The sequence below is a fragment of the Phyllostomus hastatus genome, unplaced genomic scaffold (assembly GCF_019186645.2).
Source record: "Phyllostomus hastatus isolate PE091 unplaced genomic scaffold, TTU_PhHast_1.1 phas_contig_196, whole genome shotgun sequence".
Classification (NCBI taxonomy): domain Eukaryota; kingdom Metazoa; phylum Chordata; class Mammalia; order Chiroptera; family Phyllostomidae; genus Phyllostomus; species Phyllostomus hastatus.
In genome coordinates, this window is record NW_025333709.1 from 30,902,946 (window position 1) to 30,924,379 (window position 21,434).

At 50.3% G+C, this 21,434-nt stretch overlaps 2 protein-coding genes across 2 annotated transcripts in view; one reads left to right on the forward strand and one right to left on the reverse strand.

Annotated features, from left to right (window-relative positions):
* Positions 1-1,578: 1,578 nt before the first annotated feature.
* RASL11B (RAS like family 11 member B) lies at positions 1,579-6,046 on the forward strand. The gene is made up of 4 exons (XM_045834438.1): positions 1,579-1,907; positions 2,508-2,564; positions 3,693-3,769; positions 4,579-6,046. The coding sequence occupies exons 1-4, from the start codon at positions 1,766-1,768 to the stop codon at positions 5,047-5,049; spliced, it is 747 nt and encodes a 248-aa protein (XP_045690394.1). The 5' UTR covers positions 1,579-1,765; the 3' UTR covers positions 5,050-6,046.
* A 6,129-nt stretch (positions 6,047-12,175) lies between these two features.
* SCFD2 (sec1 family domain containing 2) overlaps positions 12,176-21,434 on the reverse strand; it is a 318,097-nt gene continuing 308,838 nt past the window's right edge. Inside the window, exon 9 of the mRNA XM_045834437.1 lies at positions 12,176-14,172. Within this exon, the coding sequence (XP_045690393.1) occupies positions 14,080-14,172 (93 nt within the window). The 3' untranslated portion in view covers positions 12,176-14,079. The remainder of the gene's footprint in view (positions 14,173-21,434) is intronic.

Consider the following 21,434-nt stretch of genomic DNA (forward strand, 5'->3'; position numbering starts at 1 on the left):
AGGTTGTATATCTTGCCAATTATGTTGTCCATCCTAGAATACTTGTTACCAAGGCAGTTTGTGATTACCTTCCCTCCACCTTGGATTCCTTGAGAATTCCTAAACGGAGGTAGGCAACAAAGCTCACCTCAGCCCGAATTGGGTCAGCATCATAAATTCCATCAAATACCTGTTCAGTTAAGTTGAGGGTGGAAGAGGGAATCAAACTAGATGCCTGGCATGTGTAATAAGAGAACTGGCTTATACTTTTATATTTCCACCTTTAATATGGCTGTGGATACAAAGCTCCAGTGTTTGTCCCCAGGATAAAGCTCCTGGAACACTGGGGGCGCGGTTGGAAGGGTGGGGAGGCTGGGGAGGGTGGAGAGCGGAGCGGGAGGGAGAGAGGCGGTCTACCTGTCTGATGACATTTTGCAGTCAGATGCAGCTACAGAATACTGCTTAGCTGGGGAGTGTAGCCTACTATTAAAGATGTCTTTCCTCGGAGCTTGGGATTTTATGAGTGCAAGCACACATCTTCCTTGGCAAGTCACTTTACTAACCTCACCATTCCTTATGACCAGAGACGAAATGCGGACCCTTTCTGGTTTCTGCTTCCCAATGTAGTCCGCAACCAGACACAGCCGGGGTAGGTTTCTTTCCATTTCAGGGCTCTTGTTGGAGGTGTGACCGTGTGTGAGCCGCTGGAAAGCTTGTTCTGTAATTACTCCTTGATTTGCCTCCGGGAATGCTGTACAAGCAGGACAGTCTGTGCGTTCACGTGAGCTTGTCAGAAGGTAAGTGATCCGCCGCCCTGCGGACAAGAGCAAGAGAATGTGGGTCTCCGGGTAAACGGGTAGCATTATTTTGTCCCAAGTCAAAAGTCCTATTTTAAGTGAGTAGTTATGGGATCTTTGTTACTGATTGCCACTGTAGGCAAATCTATGATACGGGATGCCACCCCAGACGCACCCAAGTCAGTGCAATCACTCCCCAAATTAATGAGACACACGATGCCGATGCCGGGCTGCAGGACGGGTTCCCAGACCCCGAACCCTCACACCCACGAGGCCTTAGCCTCTCGGGCGCAGGTTTCCCAGAGGGTGGGCGGGGTTGGGGTCGAGAGGTTAGTTGGCTGCAGGGAGTGGGCGGGCAGGCTGGACACCCGGTGTGTGTTGGGGGGCTGGTGGTTGTTGGGAAGGGCAGATGCCGGTGAAACGCTCTAGTGAGACCCAGACCATGCCCGATTCCAAGCTGAGCCCCGCTACCCAGCACCCGAGGCGTCCCCAGCCCCTCAGCCACAGCATTTGCCCCGTGCGGGCGCAGCGGGACCCCGGCCAGCTCTCAGTGCTGCCCTCCCCGGCGCCCGTCATTGGCTGAGCTGTGGGTTCTGGCCCACACGTTGTCTCCCTCGGGCTCACTGCTCCATTTTACCCGCGGCTCACGGGGCCCGGCACAAGCTCCCGCCGCCCCTACACGCTTGGCGCTGGGGGCGGGGCCTCGTGTAGGACGCCCAGGGATTGGCCTCGGGAGGCAGGGGGCGGGGTCGACCCGGGAGAAAACAGCGCGCGCAGGCCGGGCGCAGTCCCAGCCGGGAGTCTGAGCCCGCTCGAGCTCTACGTCTGCACCTCTCCAGTACTCTTTTTGTTGTTGGGTTTTTTTTTTTTTTTTTTCCTTTCGGCCGCGGAGTTCCTCGGCCGAGTCCTCCCGCCCGCTTCCGCGCAGTGCGAACCTCTTCCCGCCCCGCAGCTCGAGTCCTGCGCGGAGCAGCCCTGCCGGAGCGGAGATGCGCCTCATTCAGAACATGTGTACCATTGCCGAGTACCCCACTCCAGGCAGCGCCGCCGCTGCCGATTACTGCCTGGGGGCGGCGGGCCGCCGGCTGGTCAAGATCGCTGTGGTTGGGGCCAGCGGCGTGGGCAAGACCGGTGAGTCCTCACACTAGGGCGAGAACCTGGTTATCTCCGGGGCTGGACGTGGGCGGCCCCCGCTGAGAATTGCGGGCAAACGAGGCAGGGGAGATGTGAGAGGTGCAGCTGCCCCTTCGAAGGGACCGTAGCCAGCATCTCTTCTAACCTCTCCTTCAACAGATGAGGGAAACTGGGATCCAGAATAGCCAGGCGACCTTCCCCGCACGACCGACACAACGGGGATTAAAACTTTGGGGTTCTTGAGCCTCTGGTAGTGCCTAGCCCAAAAGGGGATTTAGTGAATGTAATCCCTCCTTCAGGCCTTTAAGATTAGAAAGACATTTGTCTGCTGGAAGGCTTAGGTGCGGCTCAGCCTGGCTCTGAAGAGGGGGTGGACCAAATGACCCTTTCAGCTGGACAGAGCTATAATTCACCATACCTTCTAGCCCTCTGTCCATGTGTCTGGAAGAAGGGTAGAGCTGAGAGGGTAGGAATTTCAATTGGTGGCTGGCCGGCTTTCTCTGGGAGAATTGTTTTACAGGCCGGGGGTGGGGTGCGGATCAATCGAACTTTAGTGCCAGGTTTAAGCCTCTTTCCTTTCTCCTTTCTGACCTGTAGCCCTGGTGGTGCGGTTCCTCACCAAACGATTCATTGGTGACTACGAAAGAAATGCAGGTGAGCATATAAATTTGAGGAAAATACCATCAGCCTGCACCGGTTCTCATTTTTCAGTGTCTCCCAGACAGGTTACTTCAGAGTGACAGTCAGCATCAGGATCTTGCCACATCCAACTTTGCTTGCCCCCTCCCGTGCTCCCCGCCCCCCGTAACTGCCATCTGGCCTCATTCCATTCCAAGCCCATTCATCATTTTATCAAGTGCCTGAAAGTATTCCCTTTGGTATGTTTTAACTATGGGGACCCCGGTTGGAAGCACCCTTTGTTCTGAGGAGCCTCTCCCTTCAAAACACTCCTGCAAAAGTCATAAAAAAAAAAAAAAAAAGATCGTCACTCCTCCCCCAACCCCTATCCCTCTCTGCTGGCTGCCTTTCAGAGGTGACCTTTTAAAGCAAAGGCCAAAGGAGAGCAGTTGTAAATCTAAAGTTCTCTTTTCTTAACAAAGAAAAATGACTAGAATTTTAGGAGAGTTCCTGAATAGAGGACACTATTTCAATCCCTATGATTAAAACTAGCCATTGGGGAGGCTTAAGGGCTTTCAACCTATGTTCTGTTAGCAAATTGTTTCATTCCTTAGGCTACATGAAGTACCTATAGGGGATTATTTGAAATGCACTATATAAACCATCCCACGATAAGGCATGGCAGCCTCTGCTTTGATGTGGGGCTGGCTATGGTTATGTCACATTTTTACTGCAGTTGGTAATGTTGGCTGTGCATTTATAACAGTATTTGCCGAACAAGCCATTGTATCTAATAGCTAAAATACAAATATATGTCAAAGAGTGATAAAGCACTAAAATAAAAGAGAAATTCCACACATGCTGAGCAAGAAAATTTGCTTTAAGGAAATACTCTACATATGGAAGTTCTGTTTAAAATTAGACAAATCAGCTTCCAAGAACTTGGAAACTTTGCCTTGGTTTTAATAAATCCACTAATAGGGAGTTAAAATTACAGTTGTTTCCCCAAAAATTGAATTAAGTCCATTGTCTAGGATAAATTATAGCTTATTTTTGTGCATTGGTTCAGGTTGTATTTTTTTTCTAAGTTAAAAAAATCCCACCATGTTTTCAAAGTTGTACAAGAAGGATGAACATAATTTTTTTTTTTTTTTGTCTTGGTAGGTAATCTCTACACCAGACAAGTCCAAATAGAAGGTGAAACTCTGGCTATTCAGGTTCAAGACACTCCAGGTATTCAGGTAAGACTCGGTGAGACATGTGACTAAGTCAGTGGGGAGTCTACATGGCTGCAGAGCTGTTCGCTTCTCAAAGCACCTCCTGCTGCAGGAGGAGGGAAGTTTGGGGAGTGAAGCTGAGGCTTTTACATGTTTGACACTTCAGTCGTATCTGGCTGTCGGTCAGCCTTACCCTAGCTTAATTTGGGAGAGTTGGCTGAGGGGCAGAAATCTTCCCTTAGGAGGATTCTACCCAGCAGGAAAGACCAAATCAAACCCACTTGGAAGTGGCAAAGTTTCCTTGCTGTGGTTAAAAAGATCGCTTTTTACATTTGTGTTTGCCATTCAAAAAAAAAAAAAAATCAAACATCTAGGTATAGTTTCCAAATACTTGGAATCACTTTTTACTGTGGAAAGTTACTCTATAGACAAAAGAGCCATGCTAGTGTGTGTGTATGTGTGTTTTTTTTTCTCCCCACTCTTGAACTGGGCAGTTATCCAGGTTTAAATGCTTCCAGCTCCTATCTTTACTTCCCCAGACTTACTGTCTAGCCAGTTAATTTCCCATTTTATGCAACTACAAAGTCTCTCTGCATGGAGTTCTCTGCAGGTCAATTTTCCACTTGAGTGTGGTGAGCTGCACTGTTATTTATTCCAGCTCCGTGCAGCTGGATCAACATATTGTCAAGAAAGCTGAAGTGTGTGGGGATATAACTTGTTTATGGCCTGCGACCTGGCATTACTGTAAAAGGCTCTTTTGAATTCTCCATCCAGCCAAGCCAGGGCTTTTTTCTGCACTCGCCATTCACCTTGCCATCACCTCACTCTTTCAGGTCCACGAGAACGGCTTGAGCTGCAACGAACAGCTGAATAGGTGCATTCGCTGGGCAGATGCTGTGGTGATCGTTTTCTCTATCACTGACCGCAAGAGCTATGAACTCATTGGCCAGCTCCACCAGCACGTCCAGCAGCTACACCTTGGCACTCGGCTGCCCGTCGTGGTCGTGGCCAACAAAGCTGACCTGTTGCACATCAAACAGGTGGACCCTCAGCTTGGACTACAGCTAGCCAGCATGCTGGGCTGCTCGTTCTATGAAGTGTCTGTCAGTGAAAATTACAACGATGTCTACAATGCCTTCCATGTCCTGTGCAAAGAAGTGAGCCACAAACAGCCACCGAGCAGCACGCCGGAGAAGCGAAGAACCTCCCTCATCCCTAGGCCCAAGTCGCCCAACATGCAGGACCTGAAGAGGAGGTTCAAGCAGGCCCTTTCTGCCAAAGTGAGGACTGTCACCTCTGTCTGAAGCAGAGGCCCTCAAGGGGGTTTGGTCTTCCCAGGAAGAGAGTCTGAGGTTCTTCCAGTGCAGGAACATTGAGTGCTGGCAGTAGTTCACGGTTCCAGAAGGGGCTGGAGCAGGGAGGCCAGGAGGGCCTATGGAACTGGTGTGGAAAAGGAAGCATTGTTCTGAGCAGGGGGACAGGACCGATGAGGCTTGAATGAGCCCACTGAGCCACTCTGTGAATATGTGAAATGTACTCCATTCTTTTCCTGTGGAGGGGGAGGGTGCGTTCTTGCTTTGGATTTTGTCCTTAACTACCTTGTAAATGATGGTCGATTGTAGTTTCACCAAATATATTGATGTGATTTACAGTGGGGATGAAAGAACAGATTGCTCTCGAAGGCTTTCCTTTTTTTCTTCTTTCTTTTCCTTCTCCCACCTACCCCACCCCGCACCCCAAAGGAAGAATTGCTTTTCTCTTACAAGGATGATTTGCATTTCTGGAACATTATTCCTTATAGATTGCCTTTCCAACCTGAAGGGTACCCAGATTTGTTTTTAAAGAACAAAGAGGGAAATATTTCCCCATCCCCCCAAAAGGGTGGACCTTATGGGCCACAATGTCGTGTACCCAGACACCTGTAAGTTCATATGGCCTGACACGGTAAAGGCTGCTTCGTTGGGCCGAGGTTCAGTGGTTGGGAACTCAAACTCTTCAGCCCCAGACTTTGAGTAGTTGTGAGACTGTATAATTAAAAAAAAACACAAAACTGTTGCATCGGGTACAGGAAAAAAAAATGTGTCCATTGCATTTGGTGTGATTTGTGTAAACGGCGCATGGCGATGACCTTGGGCTGTTTCCCAGGCCTGGTTGCGTCATGGCTCAGATACAAAAACTGTCTTACAGCGAGTGAACAGATGCACAAACCCCCTACACAGATGCACTTTAAAAAGCCACTCATGCTTTGGCTTAAATTGTAATTAATTTATTTTATGTACAATAAATCTCATTTTAAAAGAACAGATGTCTGACTTGGTCTTTATCGACATGCTCACCTTTTGTTCTTCAAAGAATTACTCAGTACCTTGGGTGTGTTGAGGCGGGCATCCCAAGGGTTATCACTCTAATGTCCCGACCTAAGAGGTGCATGGTGCTGTTACTTTCACTTTGCAGATGAGAAGACAGGCTTACAAACAAGTCGAAAATCTTGTCAAAGGCCACAGCCTGTGAGTGTTGTAAATTGTAGTTTGCCACTTTGTATTAAAGAGCACGTCTCCTGTTCATTTCCTTCGTGACCCTCCAGCGGAACTGGACAGGGCTGTGTTTTAGACTGGGAAGACATCTCGGCTCAGCCTTGAAGATGTCAAGGCTTTGACACGATTACTGCTTCTCCACACATGCTTGGTTTGGCAAAACTCTTTTCTGGATATGCTGCTTTCAAAAAGTACTTTGTTCTCACTGTGGAAACTTGGAGCCACTGACCTGGGTCGTTTGGGAGCCCCTCCCTCGTGGTGCCTGCCACCAGAGCATGCGCTAAAGCTGCCAGGCCACTCATGGGTGTCCCGGGCCAGAGAGACCTTCTGTGCAGGCTAAGTGAGTCGCCCTCTTTAGGGGCAAAGAATCACCCCTGATGTTTGGGAGGTGCTTGCACACACCTGACACTCACTCCTTGGGAGAACCCTGCGGGGAGCATGCAGGAGAAACTATTCTACAGATGAGAGAAACAGCCTCTGGTTTTGGGTGATGTCCTCAAGTTCACACAAAGAACCCAGAACAGTGTCTTTGGACTAAATCGTAAACTTAGAAATAAGAAGGCTTTTTAAATGGGAAGGCCAACAGGTGTTTAGGCGAGCTATTTGGGAATCGGTATTTCAGTTAGGACACAAAAAAAATGGGGACTTACGTAGTGAGAGAAGGGGCAGGGGAACAGGAACCATGACATCAATAGAGGGAAGGCAATTCAGTCAGTGCGGGTAACAGAGCAGAGTGATGTTAATTCTAAACGGAATTCTAATTCTGAAAACGGTGTTTTCAGTTTTCAGCCCTGAGGTCATCCGCACCATAGTCATCGTGGTATCTTCATAAAAGTTCTTTCGGACACAAGGTTGCTCAGGCCCAGTGCAAAGGTCATTTTGCTCTCTTTAACATTCCAAGGTTTGAGGTATAAGGCGTGCAAGGCAGTTCCTTGGGTGTAGCAGCTCCAGCTCTGGTTTAAAGTGGCTCCATTCACACTATCGTTTACAATATTCGGTGTTCTTATTCCTTTGTGAGATTTCATACAGAAGATGCTACGGCAAATATAAAGTCATGGGATGGAGAGAGGCAGCCAGAATAGCTGCTGAGGGCCCACTGTGATACGGTGCCAGGCTTCTAAATCTGTTTTCTCACAGCGTAAATACCCCGCCTGCTCTTGACAGGGTTTTTGGTGATGCCCTGAGCCCTACCTTATATGGAGGGCGATTTCCAATGCGTCAAGCCTAACTCAACCTGTGTCGGGGGCAGGGATGGAAATGGTGCTGACACAAAAAGCATTTCAATTCAAAGGCAGTGACAAGTGTCTCCGACTAGTGTCTGCTCACTTTTATTTCTGTTCATTCTATGTGGTTGCATTTACAACGCCCAGAGAGCGAGAGGTTAATCTCTGTATGTTTCACAATGGTCTCCTGCCCAAGTCCTGGGATTAAAGACAGAGAACTTCCCGGTGGGCTTTCTCTTGCAAAGGTGCTGGGCAGTGCTGCACTCCCATTTATTACCAACATGGGGCACCGTCCCTGCTTCTTCCCGTCTGTCCCACACCTGCGCAGACGCCCGCAGCCCTCTCCTGCTCCCTGGCTGGGCTTCGAGCTGCACCTCCTGGCACCCACGGCTGCCCCTCACCTCCTACTGCGCTGGCCTCAGTTTCTCATACTTCGCCTTGGAAGTCTGGGCTGGAAGGGGTCTGAGAGCTCTGTTCCATCCAGAGGAATAGAGTGGTTTATTCTAGGCAACGGAGGGAGAGGGAGAGAGAGAGTGAGCTGGAAACCACACGAGTACCAGCTGTGTCTACTTTCTCATAAATTTTAGCTTCGTGTTTTATTACCTTTGCTCCTCTCATTATTAGTACAATGTCTCTTAAACCCTGTTTCTGTTTTTAAATGATTTTCTTTATTTTAAGATTCTTTTAATTGGTCCCTTACCAAAGGCATAGATGTAATTCTTAAAATGGACTATGAGGTGGGCATCGTTTCTCCCATTCTATGGAAAAGGCGATTTGAGGGCCACGCACGGTGCACAGGATTGGCCGAGAACCCCACGGCCGGAAAACGGCCGAGTGTGGGTTCAGGTGCAGCTTTGGCCCCAAGGCTGTGTTCTGCTTGCCTTCCCGTCGTGGCACACAGTAAGAATTCAAACTGTTTTTAAATTTCTGAACTATGACCAAACAGCACTGAGCACCCCCTGCTCCAGCCTCCATGGCGGAACCCCTGCTCTGCCATGAAGGGAAGGGAAGGGAAGGGAAGGGGGAGGGGAGGGGGAGGGGAGGGGGAGGGGAGGGGAGGGGGAGGGGGAGGGGAGGGAGGGGAGGGGGAGGGGAGGGAAGGGAAGGGAAGGGAAGGGAAGGGAAGGGAGTGTGTGTACAGGGCGGGCGGGTGCAGGGAGGGGGGTGGAAGCGGAAGCAGGGGAGTGGAGAACGGAAAGGATTAGAATTTTTTGAGCATTTACAACGTGCCAGATTATAAATGATCTCTTTTAATCTTCTGAAGAATCCTGTGATGAAGGACTCCCTGGTGAAGATGAGAAAAGTGAGGCCCCGAAAGGTTAAATTACCTGCTTAGGGCCACACAGGTAGCAGCAATGACCGTTTCTATGTATTCCAACCCCACACCAATCCCGCAATCCATCGTCAGTCTGTCTACGGAGACACGCGAGGGAGGCTCGGAAGAAGCAGCAGGTCCAGGACTCACCCTCACGTCTGTCTGACGTCACAGAACAGACCCAGCTCTGCTGCTCTCAGCAGATCCCCCATGGAGCTCTCCTCTATGTCTTCCACGTGCTGGCCCTCCCCGCCCTGGCCTGCGTTCCCGTCCTTTTCTCAGTCTTTCTGTTGCTACTAGGAGCTGGTGGCTCCTCCCTGGCCCGAGGCCCACCTGGCTTCCACAGCCACATCTGCTGTTGCCATCAGCCGGCTGCTCACGGGCCTCCAGTCCCAGCTCGGTAATAAAGACATCCAAGCAGGGGTGGGGCGCAGCCCACAGCCCACAGCCCGTCTGCCTCAGAACCGGATCCTGGTCTGTCGTGATGTCTGGCTTTCGAGTTTCCTCCCTGCTGCAAATCAAAAACATTCCCAACACTTTGTAGCCTGCCCGGCGTGGCGCAGTGTGGAGCTGGCTGACCCTTCTCGGCCCTCCTGGCCCCTAGCCCACTGGCAGCTGCACACCCAGCCCAGGGCCCACCCAGCCAGCCCCCAGCTATGGGTGTATTTACAGTGAGCCCTTCATTCTCGTGAAAAATAGGATTTCGACATTCACCTTACATTCCAAAGGGGGAGAAAACCAGTGTGTTTTCTGGACAAATGAACAAGCTTGTGGCAACTCCCTCAAAACTGAGCAGCTGGGTGACTAACTCCCGGTCCTGCCTCTGCGCCTGTGGGGAGGAGGGGGCTGCCCCACAGTCTGCCCAGGAGTCCAGACGGCCTCTCGGATCCGTCCAGGGGGCACTCACTACAGGGCTCTGTTTATTCATCCATTATAAACAACCCAGGAACACTGGTGTTTTCTGTCCTCCCTTCAGCGTCTAAAGAGAGAAGCTTCCAGAAAGTCCTTCTTGTTCTCGTTCCTCTCCTAACTTGGTGAGAAGAGAACAGGAGTGGGTTTATCACTGGCTGTGGCAAGATCTCATGCTCCCTTCTCAAATGCCCTCCATCATCTCGTTTCGTCTTTCAAAATTCCCTTTAAAACAGAGATGATGTTTCTTCACGTTCCTTGAGCAGGGATGGCAGATGACCCTTGTGACACTGGATTATTTGTTGTTGAGATTCTGCTTCTGGTCATCCGTGTGAAACTAACAGCAGTGGTCACGGGGGAGGCCTGACAGAAGGCTCTGTCACTGGGATGACATTGCAATGGGAGGCCCTGAGGTAGACCGGGCGGCTCCATGGGCTCTGGCCCCCGGGTCAACCCTTGGCTGACGCAGCTCTGCAGCATGTCCAAGCACCTTTGTTTGCCAGGGAAGCGGACTCGGGCAGGAGAGTTGACAAAGGCAGAAGTCAATTGCTACAGAGTGTTTACACCTCTGACAATTGTGTTTAGAGAGTGGCCTATAGGTTTGGCGAGGTCTGCGTGTGTGTGTGTGTGTGCTTGCTTTGGCTCTGCCGGCTGGGGTTTAGTGGGTAAACCCTCAGACTCAGCCAGAGAGGAGAAACCAGCACTGCCACTCGGCGCAGCCTTTGAAGCCACCTGTAGGTAGCAGACATCTGGGAGAGGGAGGATCCCTGGAAGTGGTGCATTTGGATGAGGTTCAAACGCCGGTTCAGGGTGTCAGTCTCAGAACCCACACATTTATTTCGTGGCTGACATTAACGATGGAGAAAGTTCATTCTATTAGAGACACAGGCCCTCCTCGAGCAGGCATGAGATGTTTACTACAATAGTGGTGCTCTGACATGCTCTCAGCCAGCTTGCCATGTGCCATGTTCTTCACAAGTTTAATGAATTCTTCTAATGCTCACGACAGCCCAGAGTGGTAGGTCCTACCACTGTCCACCTCAAGTCAGCTGAGACCGGGAGAAGTGAACTATGGGATGCCGTGTGGATGGAGAAGGCTGCGGGAGGCTCTGCCAGCAGGCCAGTGTGCTGTTTCCCAAGACCCCTCTTCTTCCTCATCTGGTGAAGGCTCCCTGCAGGATTTATACCAAGTTCCCATTACGTTCCTGCTTTGAACTGAAGAAGCAATGCTTTGCCCTGTGCCTCCCACCTTCTTATTCAAATGAAACTCCGGTCACTTGAAACTCCTTCTGTCTCACATCTTCTCCAAAGCCTTCTGCTACCTGGTTGCCCACCCCGCTCAGTTCCTCCAACCAATGGCCACAGAGATGGGAAAGATGATTATAAACCCACTTCTGACATTTCCCTCCACCCCCAGAGGCTGCCTTTGGCCATATGTAACACAGTATTGAGAGCATTATTGGGATAGAGTAACTGCTTAATGATAACATTCACAATCAGGAACTTCCACCTTTTATCATCTCAGACTAGAAGCTTTTGAATGTTCTTCATTTTTCTTTTTTAAAGAAGAACATTCAGCCCTGACTGGTGTGGCTCAGTGGATTGAGCACCGGCCTGCAAACCAAAGAGTCGCTGATTCAATTCCCAGTCAGGGCACATGCCTGGGTTTTGGGCCAGGTCCCCAGTACGGGGGTTCTGAGAGGCAACCACACATTGATGTTTCTCTCCCCCTCTTTCTCTTTCCCTTCCCCTTTCTCCAAAAATAAATTAATAAAATTTTAAAAAATAAAAGAATAAATTAGGTTGCAAAAATACATTAGAGCCACAAAATTAATACGGAAATACAATACATGTTTGCTATGAAAAAAAATATTCAAATAACACAAGTACATCAAGAGCAAGGCCTGCAATGTTCACAGCAGCTCGATTTGTAACAGCTCAAACCTGGAAGTAACCCAACTGTTCAAGACATAACTGGGTAAACGAACTGTCATGTGTCTGAACAACAGAACACCACTATCAATAAGAAGAAAGAAGAGAGAAAATAACTGATATGCAACAATATGGATGAATCTTAAAAACATTTTACTGAGCGAAAGAAGCCAGATACAAGAGTACAAACTGATTCCATTTTTATGCAGTTCTAAAAAAGGCCAAACTAATTTATACTTTCAGAAAGCAAATCAGTGTTTGCTTAGGGGCCAGAGGCAGATGAGGAAACAGACTGGAAAGGGACACGAGGGGATCTTTGGAGGTGGTGGAACGTTCTATTTCTTGACTGTGGTGACAGTTCCACAGTGTACACATTTACTGAAACCCTTTGAGCCCTGGCTGGTGCGGCTCAGTGCACTGAGCACTGGCCTGTGAAGTGGAAGGCTGCAGGCTTGATCCCCGGTCAGGGCACATGCCCAGGTTTCGGGCCAGGTCCCCGGTTGGGGGTGTGGGGGAAGCAACCAATCGATGTTTCTCTCTCCCATGTTTCTCTCCCTCTCTTTCTCTTTCTCATCCTCTCTCTCTAAAAATCCATAAAGAAAATCTTTAAAAAAAAATCATGGACCTGTGCATTTCAAATAAGACCACCTTCATTGTGTGTAAATTATACTGCAATAAAGTAGACAAATTCTATCAGAACAAAAACTCAAACAACAGGATTATGAGCTGCTGAGTAGGCTGTAGTTAAATATTAAATAAGAATAAATATTTGAATGTATATATAAATAAGAGCAAGACTCCTCCCTTCTCTTAGCCCTCTCACTTTATACTTCTTCCCAGAGGTAGCCACTTGTTAGCAGTTTCGTTTTTGTATTTCCAAAAAGTTTCCTTTGCAGAGAGACACATGGTTTAAAACTTAACCTTGAGTGGAGACTCACACAGGGCCCGCGTCAGGAGAGGCACCAGCTGCTCGGTCTGTGCAAGCCGCAGGGTCACGGATGCGTCTGGCTCAGCTCACTGCTGGGGTGGGAACCCAGCGGAGCGCCCGGCCGGAGCCAGAGGCTTGTGTGGTATTTGGGAGTGAATGGAATGACTGACTGAATGAATGAATGCAGATGTAAGACACTTAGCAGGTTACTTCTTTTTTTATTTTAGAAAATACTGATTCTTTCTTCAATTATCATTTCTTTTTGGGTGCTGCCATTTTCTCATTCAAACTCAAACTTCTAGATAAGCCCAATGGAAGGAGCCCCTGAAGTGTCCAGTACTGAGCACCATAAAAGAACTGGTGTGAGGTCGAAAACACACTCGGACGAAAAAAAAGTGAGTTCTACAAAACCTGCTTTGATTACAACCCAGAATGATTTCCAGCTTCATAGTTTTTCCATAAAACGACAGTGATTTGTTGAGAACTGAAAGACACATGCTTCGATTTACATTTTATTTCCTCTACCTGTTTAATCCGCACTAGACGCTGTTTCAGCTTTATCTCCTTCTACAAACACCTTTTAGAGATGCTAGAAATTCCCATCAATCACTCACCTACAAATGTCTGGGTTAACTTTTGCTGGAACTCATATAATTTCACTAGGTGGTTCTAGGTTTTTCTGCTATGGCCAGAAGAAAAATTTAGACGTACAAAAAAGAGAGCTTTGTATTTCAATAGGAACTAAATCACAAAAGTCGCAGGGGTTAGGGTTCAAATGTGGACTCCCTGGGACCAGATACCTGTACCGGCCTTCCTTCGGCAAGGATGGGGACCTTTCACAGGCGGAGACAGCTCTCCAACCAGCCTCCTCCCACTGCGGTTCCCAGGAGGCTGGGGGCCCTGCCAGCGCACAGGCTGGGACAATGCGGCCCTTTGTCACGCTGGGCGGGTTTGCAGCCAGAGCAGCCCCCGCCCGTTCCCTCCGCCTGCCTCCCCTTCTCAAACTCAGCTCAGACCTAGACGGAAACAAAGCCTCAGATCCCATTTACAATGGTCCCTCCCTCAGTAATGTAATCTTAAGAAAAAACCCAAAGTTTCCTCACATTTATCATTCTAAAGCATGTCTAACTTCTTTTTGAGCAACTGTAGATCAAAGGGTTTATAATCTACCAACACCCCCCAACAGGCATTTATTTAGAATTATTGAACTTGTAGGCGGAAATCAGAAAGATCACAAATAGAAGATTAAGAATAAATGGGAATTATTATGAATTAGACCAGCTGACATTTGACACCTCTAGAGGAATGAAAATAATGTTTTTTTTTTAAAGAATCAAGAATCCAGCCAACCACTTCCCTGTGTGGTTCTCAAGACCCTTTGGACAAAATTCAGCCATACCAGGGACACTGGATTTGGAGGCATAACTTGAATGGTGACAGATTGGAGGATCGGTATTTCTATCTCGGGTAGATCTCGTCTTCTTAGGAGATGCTCAGGCGCCAAGATCTGGATGCAGCCGATCAGTTGCAAATATCAGCTCAGGGATGTTAAGTGGCTTCAGGAGTCGCGTGGACAGCACGATTACCTGACAACAGGAGGGGCAAAGGCAGTGCAGACAGTTAGGGGAGTGATCTCAGGTTATTAGGGGATGAGAAATAAAATGCAACAAATTTCTTTGGGCAAAGGCATGGAGTGGGTGCTGTGGGAAAAAAGGCAGAAGGTAGGAGCTTGATGCCACCGGACACTAGTGTCCTGGGTGGAAGGATGACCTGCGGGACAGTGGGGCTGTGTCTACTAACCCTTTAACCAATAGGCGCTGAGAATGGCCCACCCCAGCCACCGCCTTGCTGCTGAATTGAATTGGATCATACTGTCGCTTTGCAATCCAGTAATTTGATCTTGATGTAGAGGTTTCTCCCTCCTTCCGGGAGCGTGACAAGGCACACTCAAGAGGTAAATGCTGCTGTATGGGTGATAGTGATGATGACTGCATTAATTACACAGCAGAAATGTACTGTTTCATAGTTCAGGAGGCCACAAGTCCAAGGTGTTGCTGGCATGGCTGGCTTTTTCTAAGGGCCCTGAAGGCAACTCCGTTCCACGCCGCCCTCTCAGCGTCCTTGTGTCTTCACATGGTCTCTCCTCTGTCTCTGCCCGGTTTCCCGTCTTCATCAGGACACAGTCGGATAGTCTCCCTAACGACCTCGTCTTAATCTGATCATTTACAAAGACCCGTTTCTTTCTTTTTTAATTTAAGTATCTTATTGCTTTTTCTATTACATTTGTCCTACTTTTCCCCTCTTGGTCCCCCTCCACCCAGCCCCGCCACTCCCTCAGGCGACCCCCACGCTGCTGTCCATGTCCACGACAAAGGCCCATTTCCAAGCAAGGGAACGTTCACAGGTACCAGGGGCTCGGACTTCAACATCTTTTGGGAGGGGGACATAGTTCAACCCATAACAATGGTATAATAATGATGATATCAGCTCATATTTATCAGTCCTTATGATATGCCAGCTCTGAGGATCATCTCTTTTAATATCCATTTACCCTGCTTAACAACCCTATGAAACAGGTAATAAATTATTCTTATTTTGCAGGTAAGGAAAATAAAGTGCAGGAAGGTTAAGAGACTTGCCCAAAGATACAGAGAGAGTAGTTAAGTCGGGATTCTAACCCAGGCAGGCTGGCCCCAGCATCCAAGTGTCCGTCTGGTCACCTCTCTGTGGTCAAGGGCTCCGGGCAAGGCTGCTTCTTCTACCCCAGTCTACATGGACCTTTGGGCCTCTCTGGCCTGTCCCTGTGACAGGCAACCCTTCTGCTTCTCTGAGTCTGGGCCTCTCCTCTGGGGCAGATCTGTCTCTGCGGCACAGGGGGGCTTCTTGCCCAGGGCGGGGTGGGGTGGGGCTGTGATATGCTTTGTAACAGCCAGAGAGGTTTTGCACGGGCAGGTGTTGAACGCCACTAGATGAGAAGACGACTATGCAAAATGGGGAAGGAGGTTCTAGAATCAGAGTTCCATAGCCCAGCACCTGAGTGAGGACAACTGCAAGGCCGGCATCAGGCCTGGCCTTCACCTGGCCACTCCGCTTAGCTGTGCCCCTTGGGAGAGTACAGGTTGATACTGCACACTTCACTGTCTCCCCTCCCACGCCCCAAAATTGTCCCAGGTGTAACCAAACCAGTGAACTAACCAGCTCCCGCTTCCCAGCTCACTGGTCAAAAACAGCCCACACACTCCACTGTGGAGCAAAAGCAGATGGCAATGCTGTCAAGGTTGGAGGGGAGAGAAAGAAGCACTTTACATTTTTCTTGCTGTTGTTAAGAAAGTGAGGGTTATTAAAACTTCTGTTTAAAACAAAAATTAGAAGCAGCTATTTTACTTTTTCTTGAAAGAGAATTATTTTTAAAAATATATGGTTAATGTCAGCCCAGTCACATTTTTGGCAGAAAAAAATACCTAAAATCTGTGCTCACATTTTTCCTTGAAAGCTGCACGATGAGAGTTTGAGAGCAGTGAGCGAATATTCGCAGCCCCCATTGCCCCCATACCGTGTGGACGGCACTGGAGTATGTGGCTCTGGAGAGGGTCTCCACTCACTCCTCAGGGGCTTCTATGCCAAGCCTAACAGCTGGTTAAGAATGGTGGCTCCCCCGTCGGACCCCCACAGAGCCCAGCCCCACCGCTCTGCCCTGGGGAAAAGTCACTCCACTTGGAGCCTCAGCCTGTCTGTCCCAGAAGGAAAACAACAGCCCCACGCGCACAGCATTGCAGCAAGGCTTACATAAAGGTCAAGTGTGTGTAGCACGGGCAGCGGGGCTCAGCAGTCATGAGCTGCTATTTTATTGTGGTTTTGTGGTTGGGTCATAGACCTCCTTTTCAACCTTATGAAAGCTAAGAAAAATATGCATCTGTTCATACACAGAAGATTATGAATATGGTTTCAGGTGATGTTCATAGACAACCAGGATTCATAGACCACAAGTTAAGAAATGCTTATTCAGATATTTTTTTAAAATGCACATGTAAAACCAAAAATCCTTGGCACACTCTTTGGTAGCAGACTCGTGTGAGGTACTAGAGGCCAGAGTAACTAGTGTGCCAAGGTCCCCCCTTCTGCCCTTGTGACTTGCCTGTCCCCGCCACCACTGCCAGCCTCCGTCGCCCTTAGTTCCAGTGCCAAGGCGGCAGGCTCTTCCCCAGCCGAACCGAGGGCGAGTGTAAAGGCTGGAGTGAGTCTCTCGGGGAGTCTTGTTGGCAGGACTGGGGGACTTGGAGAGAACAGGCTACTAACTCAGCCGATGCGGACCCCACGGGAGCAGTGATGCCTGGGCCGAAAACACCCGTCACCCCCGGGTTATACGCGGGTCTTCCAGCCACCCTGACAGAGACCCCAGGTCCAGTCACCTCCACCGAGCTGGAGCCAAAGCCCAGGCCCCTCACCACTAAACAAGCAGGTCGTTACTCTGCGTGCGGGCTGAGCCAAGGACGTCTGGGGCCTGCTCCGTGGAGGGTGAAGAGAAGCAGATGGAAAAGACAGGCGGCACGTGAAGTAAGTTAGCAGGTCTGGGAGGAGGGGGGAAAGCTGTGCTGAGACCAGGGACTCTTGCAGGATAGGACCGTGGTGGGGAGCACGGCCTCAGGCATGTCTGTGCTGGGGTGGACCCCAGCTGACCCACTCTCCAGACAGATGACCCTGGAGAAGTTGCTTAATCACTCTGAGACTCGATTTCTTTGTGAAGTGGGAAGAGTGACACCCACTTCACACGGTTATTATGAAGATTGGATGTGAACAGATACGTCAACTACTTAGCACGAGGACAGGCTCTGGAGGGGCTGAGAAACGGTAGCCTCTTGTTGTTTCCGTCACCCTCTGCTGTGTTCCCTGTCTGGCTCCCAGCCACCCTTGCCGCCCCCTTCCTGCCCTTTGGTAAGCCCAGCCCCCTCGGAGGGCATTCCGGGATTTTAGAGTCTGAGGGCCGCTGGGCACTCCACACCCAGCCCCCTGCCGCCGTCCCGCTCACCCTTGGTTCCCCATTCTTGCCAAGCTCAACTGTACTCAGCTTCGCAGCTGGAACCCTGGAGATGCTTCTTTATGTGGAACACAAGTTTCTTCGTACTCTTCCTGAAGACCTCTGAGTCTGCTCAGGCATCACCGCCTCCAGGAAGCCCTTTCAGACATCTCCCACCCCCTCAGGCCTGACTGTGTTCTCGTGGCTGTTGGCACCACCCTGTCTTCCCTGTGTCTTTAACGGAGTCTTTTCATTGTTTCTCAGCACAGGGCCTGGTCCAGTGCAGGTCCTTGATGTAACGAGAGGGGATCCTTCAGTGAAGGAACAAAACCACTAAGACAATGAAGGAGGCAAATGAGTTGAGCACGGTCAGCAGGACGTTTCTCTAGTAAAAGACAGCTCAGGGAGCGCTGGGTAAACTTGTTGCAAATCAGTTCAACAAAAAGCTTATTTGTCTAAAATTCCTATTTTGAGGAACAAGCAGGATTGCACTGCTAACATTTCTTTCTCAATGTAACAGTTGATGGTCCTTAAGCATTGTCTTATCTTAGGCATCTTTTGGTTTTCAGACTGCGCTTGAGCCTTTTCAGAGGTTTCTTTTTCTTTCTTTTTTTATTCAACTAATGGCATTTCTGCATTGCTTGGCTAAAATACTCCTTAAAATTCTAAAAAATAAGGCAAGTGGGGGAGAAAAGCACCCCCCAAAATCTCAAAAATGATAAAGAAAAAGCTTGAGAGTCTGGAACTGGTCTGTGACATAGGAAATGTAAGTTTTATAAATACAGTCATCAAATGTGTGACATTAGGCAGACTGAATGCTGGAGAATTCCTTTTAGAGAATCGGCTTTTCCCGGGGAACCGAGGGCACTGATGGAAATTCCCATCTGCGAGACGGGCGTGGAGGGCACCAGGGTTCCCTGAAAGCCTCAGAACCCAGTCCTTCAAGCAGCCTGGGGCTCCAGGAAGGCCCTGGCTCAGCTGGAGGAGGGACGGTTCTGTTTTTGTTCCCAGCCTGACCTCCCGCTGGCTGGAGCAGGCAGCCCTGGGAGACAACCCCACCCCCTCACTTTCCTGCCACTCACCACTTCTCCAGGCCATCACTGTAATTTGTAAGTGCCAGCACCTTCCGGTCCTATTTCTGCAGGACACGGAGGAAGCTGGGCAGCCCAGGAATTAGAGTCTGTAACCCTCTGATTTCTAACACTGTGAGCTAAAGGGGAGCAAGGGATGACATTTCTGTCTCCCTTTTTCTTTTAAATCTGGTGGATTCTTCCCAGGAAGAGCAGCCCGCACGTGCACAGGCACTGACACGCATCTGAAGCTGTTTGATGATTGGTTTTGAGCACGTATCATATTCAAACCTTTATCCACCCCCACACGCACTTGTGGTTAAACATCAAGCCGTGTTCGTGAAACCGGTGGGACCGTGGATTAACCCAACGGACCTGACCCAGCCCCCTGGAAACCTCCTGCAGGCCGCCTGACCTGCTTTCGCACCAGAGGTCAGTGTGCCTGCTTGTTGGGCTCCCCTAGCCACTAGCTCGGGGAGTGGGAGGTGTCAGGTCTCCTCCTCACCTTTGTCCCCTCTGAGGTTTTGTTTTAGTTTGCTTTGTTTTTTTAAGAGCAGGATGACAGCCATGGGAGGTGTTAGGGGGTAGAGGGATGGAGCAAAAAAGGAAAAAGGACTCATGGACATGGACAACAGGGTGGTGATTGCTGCGGGTGGGGGGTCTAAGGGGAATAAATGGCAATGGAAAAAAGTACAATTGAAAAAAGAGAAAAAAAAGTCACTTGGCTCCTCTCCTTGGGCTTCCCGTCAGCTTCAGGCTAACCCAGAGCCAGGTCTCAGAGCCAGGGGTTAGGTGGCCTAGGACCCCTGAGGTGGTGCAAAACTGGGTGTGTGAGCATATTTCGGGTCATTTTTAAAGTTACATTCTCACCACGTATGTAGCCCCAGGAATGGAGTGCCACACGCACGTGTGGGCAACATGCACGTGCCTGGACTGAAAAGCGGTGGTGGACGGCTGGGTCACGCTGCCCGCTCGGTCTCCCTGTTTCCCGAGCTGGCCTGCCCCTCTGTTTTCTGGGAGGGCCCCTCCCTGTTATGTTATTTTCCTCCCACAACCCCAGGATTCTGCTGGCTTCCTGGCCACCACCCAGCTACAGAGTTCAGCCCTCGGGGCTGTCCGGGCCCGGAGCCCCGCGCAGGGCTTCGAGGGAGAGGGGCAGAGGAGCGAGGGAGCCTGCAGGGCCTCCGGGCTGTGGCTGTGGCTGTGGCTGTGTGCAGTGCGGTGGGGTGGACCGAGCTGCCTCTCTGACCCTTTTTTATTCGTAGTCAGACAAGAGGGCCTTCTCCAACTACCCGTAATTCTCTCGTCAGAGCGTCCACCACCAGCCCAGCAGAGAGTGGAGAAAACACTCACATTTTAGAGTATGGTAACGGTCCTATGGAAGGAGCAAGTGTGAATATGGTCTCTGATTTCCACTGTTTTGGGCAATCCTCGTCACATTTGTGAAAGAGAATTCACTTCTGGATGTGTCATTAACGGGTTCTACCAGCCTCCCCCGAAAGGGCTGATCCCTGAGTGCCTTCTCATTTCAGCCACAGCCTTCTCCCCCATGCCCATGCCGCCTGAAGGAACCTCCCCTCCACTTACTCCCACCGCAGCACGGGAGTGCTCCGGGCACTTATCTCCGGCTGCAGTTTTCGTGTTTCGTGTCGGCCGCTCACCAGTACAGTGTGAGATCCCCGGAAGCAGGACAATGTCTGGCTTGGTTGCTGCTCCGGCTGCTGCGCGAAGGCCAGGGCCTGGCACAGAGCAGACGGATGCCCCGCCAGTCCACTCTGACAGACATGCCTGTGGCTTCCTGTCCGTGGGGCCAAGCACACTCACGCGGGCATTAAATGGAGAACATATGGGTGAGTAGCAACTGATACAAAAGACAGGTGGTTTCAGTTGTCCATAATCTCAGTATGAATCAACAGGTCGGTGTAGTCCCCCGAAAAGTCACTTTTATCTACGTTGCAGTCACACAAGTAAAGGCTCCAGTGTCCAATATCCGACACCCAATGAACAGTCAAGACACCCAGTGAGAGGCCCTGTCTGCAGTGCCGGGAATGAGACAGTGAAGAGTGCAAAGGCCCGAGGCTGGGAGGGAGCGCCAGTAGGGCTGGGGTTGAGGTCCTGCGGGGCCTTGCAGGCCGTGCTGGGGGTGAGGACGGGGCCCGTTGCCACACAGCAGGGCATGGCTCTCAGGTCCATCTGAGTGCAGAGAGGGACGCCCTGCGGATGAGGACAGCCACCACAGTGGTGAGGGCACTCCGACCTGCCTCAGGCCGGGGTGGGGTGGCTGTAGAGACCGAGGCTACTCAGTTTGGAGAAGAGCTGACCTGGGTGGGGGATCTGGGGAAGGAGGATGAGCCTGATTTGCTTGTAAATCCTGGGCAGCCGGATGCTGGGCCCACACGGACGAGTGAGAGCTCCGAGGAGGCCGTCGGGGACTGGTCCAGAGTGGCGCAGAGCAGTCACATCAGTGAAGCCCTGCGAGAGTCCAGGAGGCTGCTGTGGGAGGGGCACAGCCTTGTCACCGGAGCTAGTCGAGTGGAGGCTGGGCATTCAAGACAGAAGGAGTACTGACGTATCGGATACGTATATTGTCACTGTTTCCATAGATGACCAAGTCTGAGTCGCTCTCTTGGTTGCCAGAGGCGTCTCTGAGAGCCCCTTGGTGCTCAGGTTCGGTTTAGTCCACACACGTCCTCCAGCAGCAGTGAGTCTGAGCACAGGTGGCTCTCACGCGGGTCTGGCTTGTGTGCAGCCAGAGCAGCAATGC

Excerpts from the sequence above, each read along its gene's own strand:
- RASL11B (XM_045834438.1), top strand. The coding sequence starts at position 1,766 with ATGCGCCTCATTCAGAACATGTGTACCATTGCCGAGTACCCCACTCCA. Across the intron at positions 2,565-3,692 it reads TGACTACGAAAGAAATGCAG|GTAATCTCTACACCAGACAA; the intron begins GTGAGCATATAA and ends TTGTCTTGGTAG. Across the intron at positions 3,770-4,578 it reads AAGACACTCCAGGTATTCAG|GTCCACGAGAACGGCTTGAG; the intron begins GTAAGACTCGGT and ends TCACTCTTTCAG.